At 55.0% G+C, this 13,058-nt stretch overlaps 1 protein-coding gene across 3 annotated transcripts in view; it reads right to left on the minus strand.

Moving 5' to 3' along the window:
* Positions 1 to 4,740: 4,740 nt before the first annotated feature.
* BICRA (BRD4 interacting chromatin remodeling complex associated protein) overlaps positions 4,741 to 13,058 on the minus strand; it is an 82,858-nt gene continuing 74,540 nt past the window's right edge. For all 3 annotated transcript variants that reach the window (XM_063112319.1, XM_063112321.1, XM_063112322.1), the window contains 8 exons: positions 12,050 to 12,685; positions 11,687 to 11,867; positions 11,251 to 11,360; positions 10,137 to 10,198; positions 8,732 to 8,880; positions 8,424 to 8,518; positions 8,098 to 8,200; positions 4,741 to 6,677 (listed from right to left, as the gene is read on the minus strand). In XM_063112319.1, coding sequence (XP_062968389.1) covers positions 5,572 to 6,677; positions 8,098 to 8,200; positions 8,424 to 8,518; positions 8,732 to 8,880; positions 10,137 to 10,198; positions 11,251 to 11,360; positions 11,687 to 11,867; positions 12,050 to 12,685 — 2,442 coding nt within the window. In that variant the 3' untranslated portion in view covers positions 4,741 to 5,571. The remainder of the gene's footprint in view (positions 6,678 to 8,097; positions 8,201 to 8,423; positions 8,519 to 8,731; positions 8,881 to 10,136; positions 10,199 to 11,250; positions 11,361 to 11,686; positions 11,868 to 12,049; positions 12,686 to 13,058) is intronic.

The following is a 13,058-nucleotide window of genomic DNA, read 5'->3' on the forward strand; positions in this document are numbered from 1 at the left end:
AATTACATCTCAATAAGGCTGATATGTATAGCTGACCCTTGAACAACTCAGGGGGCTAGGGACACCCACCTTCCACGCAGTCAAAAACCCATGTATATTGGGACAGCAGGTTCAGATCCCCGCAACGGCCAGCTGCCAAAAAACAGAAAAACAAAAAAAACAAAATCCACGTATAACTTTCCCCATGTTGTTACTTGAGTAGTTAAATATTTAAGTAGTTGGCCCTGTGGAACCTGAGCACACGAAAAGTCAACCCTCCTTTCATGGGGGTTCATCTATAAGTAGAACCATGGAGTTCAAACTATATATATGTAAAACTATACATATGAAAAATATAAAGGCCTGGAGCTTAGCGATAACAAACCTTAAGGTTATTCCTGCCAGGAGACAGGCCCTGTTCTAAAAGCTTGACCTGAATCATCTCCCTTCCCCCTAGGAGGGGAAGTCCTGTTACGATTATTGTTACTGTTGTTACTCCCATTTCTCAGATGGGGAAATTGAGGTACAGGGAAGTAGAGTCTCACTTGCCCAAAGAGTGGAAGAACAAGGAGCCGAGCCTGAGATGACTGATGGCAGAATCCTGCTTTCAGGGCCGGCCTGTGGCTCACTTGGGAGAGTGTGGTGCTGATAAACACCAAGGCCACGGGTTCGGATCCCATACAGGGATGGCCGGTAAGCTCACTTGGAAGAGCGTGGTGCTGACAACACCAAGTCAAGGGTTAAGATCCCCTTACCGGTCATCTTTAAAAAAAAAAAATCCTGCTTTCACTTCTACCCCATGGCTTCTCAGCCTGCGATGAAAAATTTGGGAGGGTCCATAAAGTTGGATGGGGAAAAAAATGACATTTGGAGTTTTCACCAAAATTTAGGGTCCCCTACAACCAAGAATGTGAGCAACAAAGCACAGTAGCATCAGTAGGACCTGTGTCACTGTCACCAAGAGGAATCACTGACATTTTCATCACAGTGCAGTGGTTGTGGAGATTTCCAGTAATCCTTTACACTCCTCTGATTAGACCCACCACTAGCTCTTTCTAATTAATGTATTGACACAGCAGCCCCTATCACCAGGTAACAAATTTGGTTTTTTAATACATTGATAACTAAATTTCAGTATAATTGTTTCCCTTTGTAATCCTGTGGGTTTTATCTTATGCTGCATTTAAAGACATCATTCTAGGAAGGGGTCTATGGAGTGAAAAAGCCCTAGTCCACACTACCCTGCCTCGTTAAACACAGTCTGAGCCCTTCATCACTGCGTTGCTGCTTCATCTCCCAGTCTCTCTGCTCTCTGAATCAGGGAGTCTCATATCTGTCCCAGGTTGTTGTCCAACTCCTCTGATGCCCTTGCAGTCTCTAGGGTCCCCTCCCCAAGACACAATCTAATTCTTTTTCTAGCTCCCTCCTTCCCCATCTGTCAAAACTGAACGGAAAAATTCTGACACATGCTGCAACATGGACAGACGTTGAAGACGTTATACCACGTGAAACAAGCCCTTCACAAAAGGACAAATACTGTACAACTCCACTCATACGGTGGTACCTAGAGAAGTGAAATTCATAGAGACAGAAGGTAGAATGGTGTTGTACTGGCCAGCAGCTCCTCTCCCTGGAAAAAAAGGAAGTAGAACGGTTGTTATCAGGGGCTGGGGGTGGGGTGGGGACTTAGTGTTTAATGAGAACGTTCTGGAGAAGGATGATGGTGACGATTGCACAACAGTGTCAAGGTACTCAATGCCACTGAACTGTACACTTGAAAATAGTTAAAATGGTAACTTTTACACTATGTATATTTTATTACAATTTTTAAAAGATAAATTTTTAAAAACAGAGGAGAAGGCAGCCAGCGTCAGTGTGTCTGATAGATGAAATTTGGATCTGTCAGTCTTGGGTTTGAATTCTGCTCTGTGCCCAGATGATTTGAGTCAAGAGGTTACTATTCAGGGTCCTCCTCTTTTCCAGATTGCGCAATGGTGCACTCACCCCACCCCGCCCCCACCCCCACACACTGAGCTGCTGCTAAGATCTGGGAGCAGGTATGCGGGAAGCTTGGTCTTGAGGGCCAGCTTTGTAGGAGCTGAGCTCAGTTGTGGTCTCCTTCTCAGGAGCTGGGAAAGGAGAGGCCGTCTCTGGCTCCTCCGTGGTCCTCTTAGAAAGGCCTTGCTCTTGGTGCCCAGCTACCAGGAAGCAGGAGATACAGAGGCAAAGAATGCAGGCTAGCAGCCAGACCCCAGCCTGCCACTTACTGCATCTTTCCAGCCTCAGTTTCCTCACCTGCAAGATGAGGCTATCAATCCCCACAGGGGCTGCTGTGAGGACCAAATAAGATAACCCACGTGGTTGTGTTCAATAAACGTTAGTTGTGGCTGTTCCTCTGCTCGGGCTGCATGCGGTCAGCCTTCCAGAACTGAGGGCCAGAACCTGTGGAAATCATGGGCATACCTTTGAGCGTGGCCACAGGGATCTTTCAGAGACTTTCTGGAGTTTTCTGATCCTAGGATGTTAGGAACTGCCCTGCTACAGTGCTTTATCACGCACGCGCAGTATGTAGGTCGAGAGCTAGGAAGAGGGATGGTCCATCCTCCTGAGCCCCCATATATCAGCTTCCCACCCACAAACATCCCCAGGGGCCTGCAGAGAAACAGGGCGCATTACCCTGGTCCAGCTGCCATCACTACCCACCTGCACAAGCGCAGTCGCCTCCTCGCTGAGCCACGTTTCGCCCGAGTCCCCGTGTCTGTTCCCACACGGCCGCCAGAGGGCGCCAGTAAGCGTTGTCAGCTCACGGCGGTCAGAACCTTCCTGTAGATCCCACCTCATTCAGAGTAAGAGCAAAGTCATCCCCATGAAGCACAATGTCCTACACCATTAGGCTCTGTTTGTTCCCTTTCTGCCCTCACCTCCCGTCCTCTCCCCCTCGCTCACTGGGCTCCAGCCACACTGGCCTCCTCATTGTTCCTCGACAAAACGCTCCAGGCAAACTCCTGCCTCGGGGCCTTTGCGCTGGCTGTTTTTCCTCTGCCTCAGATGTTCTCCCCCCAGAGATCCTTGTCGCTCCCTCCCTCGTTTCATGCATAACTCTGCTCAAATGTCATCTCCTTAAGGGACTTACCTGATCCTGAGGGTCTTAATGTGCAGTCGGTCAGGTTGTTCACTGCACAAGGCACTCACCGAATGGGTGAGAGGGGGCAGGCATCCAGCTCACACTCTGCTCTCCAAATTCCAGGTCCAGGAGAAAGGGTGCCATTTTCTAGTTCACACAAAGGCATCCTAGGGACGAGCAGCCGTCTTGTCCACCCCCTTACCCTGCGTTGAGGGTTGGGTTGTGTCCTCCCAAAAGATAGGCTGATGTCCTAACTTCTAGTAGTACCTGTGAATGTGTTCTTATTTAGAAATAGAGTCTTTGTAGATGTAATGAAGTTAAGACCAAGTCATACTGGAGTAGAAGAGGCTATAACCCAGCATGGCTGGTGGTTCTTATAAGAGAACAGAAATGCCAGAGATTGCAGTGAGGCAGTCACAAGCCAAGGAATGCCTGGGGCTACCAGAAACTGACAGAGGGAGGGAAGCATCCTCCCTTAGAGCCTCTGGAGGGAGTGTGGCCCTGACTACATCTTGTTTTCAGATTTCAAGCCTCTAGGACTGAGAGAATGTCTGCTGTTTTAAGCCACCCAGTTTGCGGTACTTTTTTACAGCAGCCCTTGGAAACTAATACAAAACTAATACACCCTACTTGATTTTTCTTCATAGCACCCTCTGACACTGTACACACATCCACAGTCAATTGTCAGTTGCAGATGGCATACTTGCGAATTCATCTTTTCACTAAAACCCCTCTGTAAGACATGCACACGTGCACAGGGCAGCAAAGTAACAAGTCACCCAACACATTTCCAGCTGAAGCCGAACAAGGTGACACTCCGCCTTCTTGTTTCAGTGTTCATATTGTAAACAAGTGTCCTTTTCTCAGTCTATTTAGTGCCATGTTTTTCAAGGCTTTTTTTTTTTTTTGGTGGCTGGCCGGTATGAGATCCGAACCCTTGACCTTGGTGTCATAGCACCCTGCTCTACCAACTGAACGTTTTTCCCATTTTTGTGCTTTTTGTTGGCAATTCACTGTTAAAACAAACTGAGCATAGAGGTGAAGTGCTGTCTAGTGTTCCTAAGCACATGAAGGCTGCGATGTGCCTTATGGAGAAAATATGAAATATGTGCGTGAGATAAGCTTTGTTCAGGTACGAGTTATAGGGCTGCTGGCCGAGCTCCATGCTGATGGGTCAATGATATATATTGAATAAGGTGTCTTTAAGCCATAACACACATAAAACAAGGTTATATATTGATCAGTCGGTGCCAATATTGTGAGCAGAGGCTCACAGGAACCTAACCCTGTATTCCCCAGGAGCAGTGGTTCAGTATTCACTAATTCACGAAGTGTTCGCGAAGTCCACAGAACCTTACTGGGAATAACAAAAGCTGACCGTACTTGGTTTAGCTGTTTACTGTCCCTCTCCCCCATTAACAAGCTGGCCTACCAACATGGCAGGGACTGTCGTCTTCCTCACTGTTTTGTTCATACTGCACCCCTGTACCTGGCACTCAGTAGATGCTCAACAAATATATGTGGAATAAGCCCTCACAGGTTTAGCCTCAACCCAACTCCAAACAACCCACCCAAAACACCCAAAAACAATGGGACTGAAGGGGCATGAGTAGTTTTAAAAAAAGGTTCAGTTTTTAATTTACAAGAGTTCTAAATGTACAGAATTCTCCTTTAAAAAAATCGTTATACACAATAAATACAGTACAAAAAAATTTATCTTACAGTACTAGTTTTGTCTCCAAATTCCACATTGTGGTGCGAGCGGCTGGAGGCAGGAAGAACAGAGGGAGGACTGGCTGGGGAGGGAGGACCGGCTGGGGAGGGAGGGGGTGGGGAAGACCCGGGTTCCTGTTTTGCTCGGATTTCAGGATTTCAAAGTCGAGGGACGGAAGCGTTTGAAATCTCTCCCTCACTCGCACACACACAGGGGACGCAGGTCGCAGGGCTGGACATGCACGCACGGACGTGGCAGGCGCCTGCGGGCACACAGCCCTGGACGCTGGCTCCCACCGCCCTTTTCTGGTTGGCTTTTACAGCCTGCGGGAGCAGTAGAGAGGCCGCGCGTCTGGAAGGAGCTGCCAGCTGCGAGCGCCCTCCATGCGTGATCTGCGAAACCACACGGACAAGACCAGTAGCCGGGTATGAGCAAACACACGCACGTGTCCCCGGACAGAGGGGCAGGGTGTGGCAGGAAGTGGGAACAAACGGGAACTGACACACCAGGATTACCCCTCCTTTGGTAGGGGGACATTTTACATTTCAGTCCCTCCCCTAAATCCACGCCACCGCCCCCACCCCCAACACCCAGCTGAAGCAGGAATCGGGGGAGAGGCCTTTGAGACTCAAATAACTTAGGCAAGAAAAATTGTCAAGGGATCCCTAACTTGTGTCCCCCAGGAGGCTGAGGTTGGACGCACAACTGCCCCTGGCGTCCGTGGAGCTAAGGGACAGGGAAGAGCAGCCCGGTGTTATCTGTTCAACGTCCTGGCGCCGAGGCCACCATTGTGACTGGAGGCGGGGTATGCCTCGGGCCTGTGCAGGGGTGACGGGGAGGCCGGTGTGACAGCCGCGGGGCCGGCGTGGGGGTAGGGGGGCGCGGGCGTCCGGCCAGGGGCCTGCTGGAGGTTCAAGATGCTGTCGATGGCGCTCTGAAGGTGTTCTGTGAGCGTGTCATCCTGCGGGCTGTCGCTGGAGAAGCTGGCCTGGTCTACGTCAGGCGACTCGGACTTGCGCCGCTTGGCCGGAGGCGGCGGGGCTGCCTCCCAGCCTGGATCCCCACTGCCGCCGCCCTGCCCGGCACCGGCCGCGGGCTCCGGCGGGACCGCCTTCAGCACGCGCTGGTACAGCTCGTCCTCCACCGCGGCCAGCTCGCGGATGAGCCCGCTGGTGGCTTCGTCCACTTTGGTGGGAAGCGGGGCGGGGCTGGGGCCCCGTGCTCTGCCCGTGGCCGCCCCGTCCGCGGCCGCGCCCCCCAAGGCCTCCACGTTCTCGCGGTAGGTCTTCCGCAGGGGCAGGCGGGGGCAGTGCGGGCCAGGCAGCGGCCTGCGGTCGGCGGCGGCGGGCGGCGGGTGGTCCACGGTGCCGTTCATCTGGCCCGTGGGGGGCGGCGGGGGCGGAGGCCGAGGCGGGGGCTCGGCGGCCTTGAGGGCGGCCGGGGGCGGCGGCGGGGGCTGATGCACCGGATCCAGGGCCGTGTTGTGGACCACCTTGCTGAGCCCGGCCTCCTGCTTGATCTTGAGCTTGAGGCCAATGCGGCTACGGGCTTCGTAGGTCTTGATGGGCGGGCGGTTGCGGGAGGGCATCGGGCCGTCCTCGTCGGCATCGAGGGAGGAGGCGGCGGAGGAAGAAGAGGAGGAAGAGGACGACAAGGAGGAGGATGCCCGGGCCCAGGTCACCGAAGGGGAGCCGCCTGCCCCGCCGTGCCGGATCACGAGCTTGGTGGGCAAGTGTGGAGGGGGCTGGGCCGAGGCCCCGGGCACTGAGGATGACGGTGGGCCATGGCCAGGGAGCCGGTGACCTTCAGAGGAGGCTGCGACTGGGAGGCCGAGAGACCGTGAGGAAGACACGTACTCATCTACAGGGTGAGGGACAAAGAAAACGCACAGGGGTTAGGAACAGCATGAGTCTCCAGGGAGCAGAACTAAGAGGAGAGGTGGGCACTGAGTCCCTACTATCTGCTAGGTGCAAGGCTGAGCCCTTATTCATCAGGTCCTCAATGCACGCTCCTGTGTCAGCAACCTTCAAACTCCCCTAACTCTGAAACCACACTGTCCAACATGGTGGCCATTACCATATGGGGCTATTTGGAGTTAAATTAATTAAAAGAAAGGAAAACGAAAAGTTCGGTTCCCTAGTCACACTTGCCACATTTCAAATGCTCAACGGCCACATTGGCTGGTGGCTCCCGGAAAGTTGTATTGGACAGCACTGATCCAAAAAAAAAATAATCTAAAAAAACCAAAATGGGGGTAGGAGGTATATATCATTTGATGGCAAAATCTAGTCTGAAATGACATGAGGTTATTTATGGTTTTGACTTATCCCATTTAGTCCAGACACCCATCTGTTTGACTGCAGAAATATTTATGTATTTGACCACAGAGTGCTTCCCCAGAGCCCACTGGGAATAAATTGAAAGACACTATCTAGATACTTCATCATCACCTTTCTAAAAGCAAAAAAAGTCCAGAATATATTAGGCCCAAGGGTTTCAGATAAGGGACCATACACTGGTACCACAACCGCTACTTTACAGATGAGAAAGTGGAGGTACAGAGAGGTTAAGCAGCTCACCCAAAGTCACACTCAGTAAGTGGCAGAGCTGGGATTTGAACCAGAGGTTCTGACTCTGGAATCCTACCCCTAACCTCCAAGTGGTCCTACTTCTCCCACCTTGAGACTTAAGAATGGCCCCCACCCCTCCTTCACCATGGCCACCCCCTCGCACCAATTTCTCCTTCAAGTACCAATAACTACTCTTTAAAAATTAAGGTCCAGGGCTCAAGGATAAAGCAGAATGAAGGCACTGGTCTGGGGGCAGAAAGCAGGGACAACTTTTTTCTTGAGGGAAGCACTGGAGTTGGTTGGAATTGAATGTGGGCAAGGGCTAATGGGATATTTTGGAAAAAAATGGTGGTTGGTATTTGACTGCACCCTATCCTGCAGATTTGAGACTAGGATGAGGGCCCCAGTCCTGGCTCTGCTCTCCTGCTTTTGTATCCTCCAACGAGTGGCAGAATATTTCCTCCATCCCAGGATCTTCACCAGGGGGTGAAAGGGACACACAGCGATGAAGGAAGATGCAAGCAGCACTCTCTAGTTTCACAGGTTGGAGGTCAGGAGACCCAGCCATAGCAGGAAGGTGGGGCTCGGGCACCACCTAGTGGTGGAATAAGGTAAGGCTACGCACCAGAATGGGGGGTTGGGGGGGGCCATAAATATAATTCTGCTGCCTGGTGCAGTAGGGGACGCCTCTCCCTCCCCTCTCCTCTCACCAGGCTTCTCCTTGGCCAGCTGTTTATCCAAGGCAAGAGTGGTCTTCTCCTCCTGAATGAACATTCGGTCGATCATTACCATCTCCGCTGAGGGGCTCACCCTCTGGGGGCGGTGGGGGTCGGGGAGAGAAAAAGTGGGCAGGTGAAGAAGCAAGGATCAGGAAGGAGAGGAGAGCGAGATCGACCCGGGAGGACGTAAGCAGATTCCAAATTGCCCTTGTGATCTCATCACATGCCTCCCTCCCAACCTCCTTCTGGAGGCTAGATGGGAAAGGGCAGTCCCAGTGGGAGGAGCCCAGTAGGGAGGAAGGAGACTTTGACCCTACCCGGGACTCCTCCAGGAGCAAGAGACGATATTTATTGAGCATGGCCTGGGTGCGTTTCAGCAGCTGCGTGGAGACGGTCTCAAATTCCTCGTCCACTGCAAGAAGAGAAGAGATGCAGGGGCAGACATGTTGGGGGCATGCAGACCTGCAGAGGCACAGGGGGCTGGGCACGCCCTGGCACGGTGCTCCCACAGTGAAGCATGCATGCTTCTCTCCACCCTTTGCAGCCCCCCGGCTCCCTATGAGGGCTGATGGCTGAGCTGGGGACCCTTTGGGACACTTTAGGGAGAGTCCTGGGGAGGCCTCACCTTTGTGGTAGTCATTGGGGGAGGGGAGGGCACCCTGGTAGACGTGGTAGGGCAGGAGGCGATACAGGGCGTCCTCAAAGGAGGGGAAGGCTGTCTTGTAGTCAGGGTGCAGGACGGAGCCCTGATGCTTGTGCAAATGCTCCAGGAAGCTGGTGGAGAGAACCACACACAGAGCCAGGAGTGAGGGCCAGGAGAGAGACCCCATCCTGGACCCTCAGCCCCAAGACACAAGTGAACCCAACAACAAAGGGAAAAGGAATACTTGGAAAGCATGTTAACAAGTGCTAAACACGTTGTTTTGTCTTGCTGAATCCCTAGCCATGACCAAAGGAAGCAGGTGCTATCATTATCCCCATTTTACAGGAGAGGAATCTGAGGCCCAGAGAGGTAAAGTTAATGAAGTCACTGTTCCCCAAAGCACATAAAGGAGGAAGAGACAGAACTGGGGAGTCAGAGGCCAGTGCCTGAAAGTTCACCCTCCTTGCTATTCTGTCTCCTTCCACCTGGGGTCACTATGTCTCCACCGGCCTCTGGCCTAGGAGCAAACTCCAGGAGGGAGGGAGCGAGGTTGGTTGGTTGGTAAGATCCTCGGTTCACTGGTCTTTTTCTACCACAGCACACATTACAGTCGGTTATGTCTCTTTATTGTGTGACTGTCTCTCCCACCACACAAGCCCATCCCCACCCTTTGCTGAAGACCAGCAGCTCCCATGCACAATGGGGGCAGGGACTCTGTCTTGTTTACTGTTGTGTTCCCAGCATCTAGCACAGGCCTGGGCACTGAGTGAGCACGTAATGAACACTCGTGGTGGAAGGAGGGCAGAAGAGGAGGGAGGCCAGAACGTAGCAACATTTATCCATACGTCCGGCCACACACCCACCCAGACTCCCATACATCTGTCCACCCAAACACCTGTTCAGCATCCCCCCAGCACCCATGGTCCAGCATCCATCTCTACCTACCCAACAGGCATCCTTCTCTCCACCTTTTCATTTTTGCCCCCTCAAAACATGCATTTGTCCATTTATCCGGTAGCCCCAACATGCACTTGCTTATCTCAAACACCCATCTGTCCATCCACCCACCTCTCCAGTGAAATTAAGCACTGCCCTTGCCCCAACTGTGTTTCAGATGCTGAGGGCACCGCCATGACCAAGACAAAAGCAGCCTAGCGGTGCCACAGTGAGTCCTCACCTACACCACCCTGTCATCCCCACTCTTACTACCTCACTTTCCAGAGGGGGAAACTGAAGGTCTACAAGGGAAACCACACAGCTAACAAGAGGGGAAGGTGGGACTGTAACTCAGGCCCGCTGCCCCCACTCCTGCAGGGTGGTCCCCACGCCCCACCCCCTGGACAGGTGCGGAGTGAAGGGTGCATGAGAACAGGGTGCTGGGACTCACCAGGCTTCCTTGCTGGGCTGGAGCAGAGGGGGCTTCTTCAGGCTGCTCAACTTGCTGTCGTACTGCAGGGAGACGGGTGGGGAGGAGGCCCGTGAGGCCTTGCAACGGGAAAGGCTTCCCTCCACCTTAGCCCACTTTCTCCCTCCAGCCTGGGACAAAGATGAGGCAGGGGCCAGCATCGCACCGGCTGGGGAGCCCCATCCATCAAGCTAAACCTTCAACGGAGAGCTGGGCCAGACCACAGCTGGGAATGCAGCGGTTAGAGTGATAAGCAAGCCCAAGCCCTTGGCACTCTGCACCTGGGTCCCCTCCGTCCCTTGCCTAGGGCTGGTCTCACGGCCTTTGTCTGTCTTCTGGTATCTCATGTGTTTCCCTCTCCATCACCACATAGCATCACTGGCCGGTGTCTGCTCCTCTGACTTGCAGGATCCCTCTCCCCCCACCACAGCTCCTCTCAGTTTGCCCCACATCTCTTCACCTTGACCCTCCCTCATATCCAGTCTCCCCTCTCAGTCTCTGGTGAATCTGGCTTTCCCTCTGTCACCTCCGTCTGAGTCTCTCCCAAACTCGGGTCCTGGTCCCTCCAACCCGCTGCTCTTAGACTTGTCTTCCCGTTTCTGACAGGTGGTCTCTGCCTCCATCTCCCCCTGGCCTCCTGCCCTCCGCTCTCGGTCCAGCCGTCCCAGGACTCACCCTTACCCACCCTGTCTGTCTAGAGTCTCATCCTGTCGCTGACTCTCCTGTCCTGAGCTTACCATCTTACAGTCTCAACCCTGTCCCTCCTCCTGTCTCTGTCACCTGCTCCCACCCCCAGCAACCATCTCAGGCTCTCATTTGGTCCATTTCTCATGCTGTCACCAAGTCATCTTGATGCCTGTCCCTGTCCCACTGTCTCAATGCTTCTCCCCCATCTCTGACCACATGTCTGTGGGTCTCACCTGCCCCTTCCGTCCCTGCCCAGCTGTTTCCGGTGTCTTAGCTGCCTCTGTCCAGTGGTCCTAGTTTCATCCTGTCCCATCCTTCTTGGTTTTTCCCTGTCCCTACTGGCCCTGTTCCCCAGTTCTCTGACAACATCCCAGTCCTGCCTTAACCCCCTGCTCTGAGGGCCTCTTACCTGCAGCCCGGAGGACTTCCCTGGCCCGGATGAAGCAACCTTGGCCACACTCAGGGTCGGAAGGTTGCTGGCAAAGGCTTTGCTCTCAGCAGGAAGCAGAGGAGGGAGGCCTGGGGATGGGGCCAGGGTGGGGAAGATAGGGCCCAGGGTCACTGGTATGAAGGCCCCTTCCTCAAACATAAGCCCCAATCCTGTATCCCCACCACTCTCCTCCTGGTCCTTTGGCCTTAGCAGCCACATCAGTCCTGCAGTGCCCCCTCAGATTTGGGAAGCCAGCCCTGCCTCCTCCACCTTTCCTTGGGCTGGAAGGTCTGGGAGATGCTCTGGGCTCACATACGCCATAGCTCTGCCCCAGCCCATCCTCCCTGTCTCTCAGGCCCCCATCCACCCACCTCCAGGCCCCCTGCCTCTCCTGCATGGGCTACCTCTCCCCTACCTGTGGTGGCCATGGGTGCCGGGGCAGGGGTATGGCTGAGGGCGGTGGGGGTCCCGGATGGGGCCTGCCCGCTGACCAGCACAGAGGCAGTGGGGCTGGCGAGGGGCCCCAGGCTGGCGGAGGTCTGCGGGGTGGCTGGGGCCCCCCCGGCCTTGTTCTGGAGAATGATTCCGGACGGCACCTGAGGAGGGGACAGGTGGTTGAGGGGTGGGGGGGCACAAGCTAGGAGTGGGGGCAGCCAGATGCACCAGGGCTGGGAATGAACAGAAAGCCATAAACATGAGGGACTCCGATCAGACTGGGGCGGGGGGCAGGGGCTCGTGGAGAGAGCGGGGATAGCCAGGCAGTCCCTGCTCCGATTACCTGGTGAAATCTCTCGAGAAGAGCCTTCGGCTGGGGCAGCGCCGGGAAGGGGGTGGTCACCATCTGGAAGGTCCGAGGAGGCAGTGGGGGGGGCGCTGTGGGCTCGGGGACCAGGTGGAGGGTCGGCGGGGGGGTGGGGGACTTGTGGGTCCCCTGGCTGGGCGGGAACTGGAGCTGGAAGTCGGACGGCGTAGGGGCTGGCAACCTGGTGGACGTCTCAGAGGAGGAGGCCACGACGGAGGAGGTGGAGGCCGGAGGGAGGTGAGGTGCTGGGGGCAGCAACCCCTCTGGCGGCTGGGATGGAGGGCGCAGAGGGGGCTGGGGTGGGCCTGGGGCAGTGGTGGCTGGGGTGCTGGCGGGTGGGGGGACACCCAGCTGGTTCTGGATGACAAAGATGCCAGGCAGAGTTGGGGGGACCTGGGGTGGGGGGCAAGGGTGCAGGGCTGGCTCTGAGGGTGGGCGGGACATGCTCTGGGGCTGGGAGGGAGGGCGGGAGTGGGGGCGGGAGGGGGGGCGAGAAGGGGGCTGGGCAGGGTGTGGGGAGGGCATGTGGGGGCTGTCCCCCAGAGGGGCCTGGTGAGGTAGTGACGGGGATGAGGAGGGGCCTGGGCCCTTCAGTGGAGCTGCTGCTGGGATCTGGTCGGGGAAGGAGGGAGAGGGGAGGGGACAGGGTCAGAACCTTGGCTCCCATTGCTCCAAGAAACTGGGACCCTGGCCACCCCCCGCCAAAAATTCCCTTCTTAGCCCAACCCCTGTCCTAGAAAGGACTCCACCATGGCTACCCTCGCCTCCTCTCACTTCCCAACTCCCCATCACATCCCCTCCACCTATCTCCCACCTCTGTCCCACATCCCCCCTCTTCATCTCCACCCCTCTATCCTCCTACCTCATCCCCTACACCTGTCCCCCCACCTGTCCCACCTCAGCCCCTTCACCTGTTCCTCCATATGTCCTCCCCACCTGACTGCCTCCACCTGTTCCCCTACCTGTCCCCCACCTGTCTTATCTC

Source organism: Cynocephalus volans, chromosome 10 (assembly GCF_027409185.1).
Source record: "Cynocephalus volans isolate mCynVol1 chromosome 10, mCynVol1.pri, whole genome shotgun sequence".
NCBI lineage: Eukaryota > Metazoa > Chordata > Mammalia > Dermoptera > Cynocephalidae > Cynocephalus > Cynocephalus volans.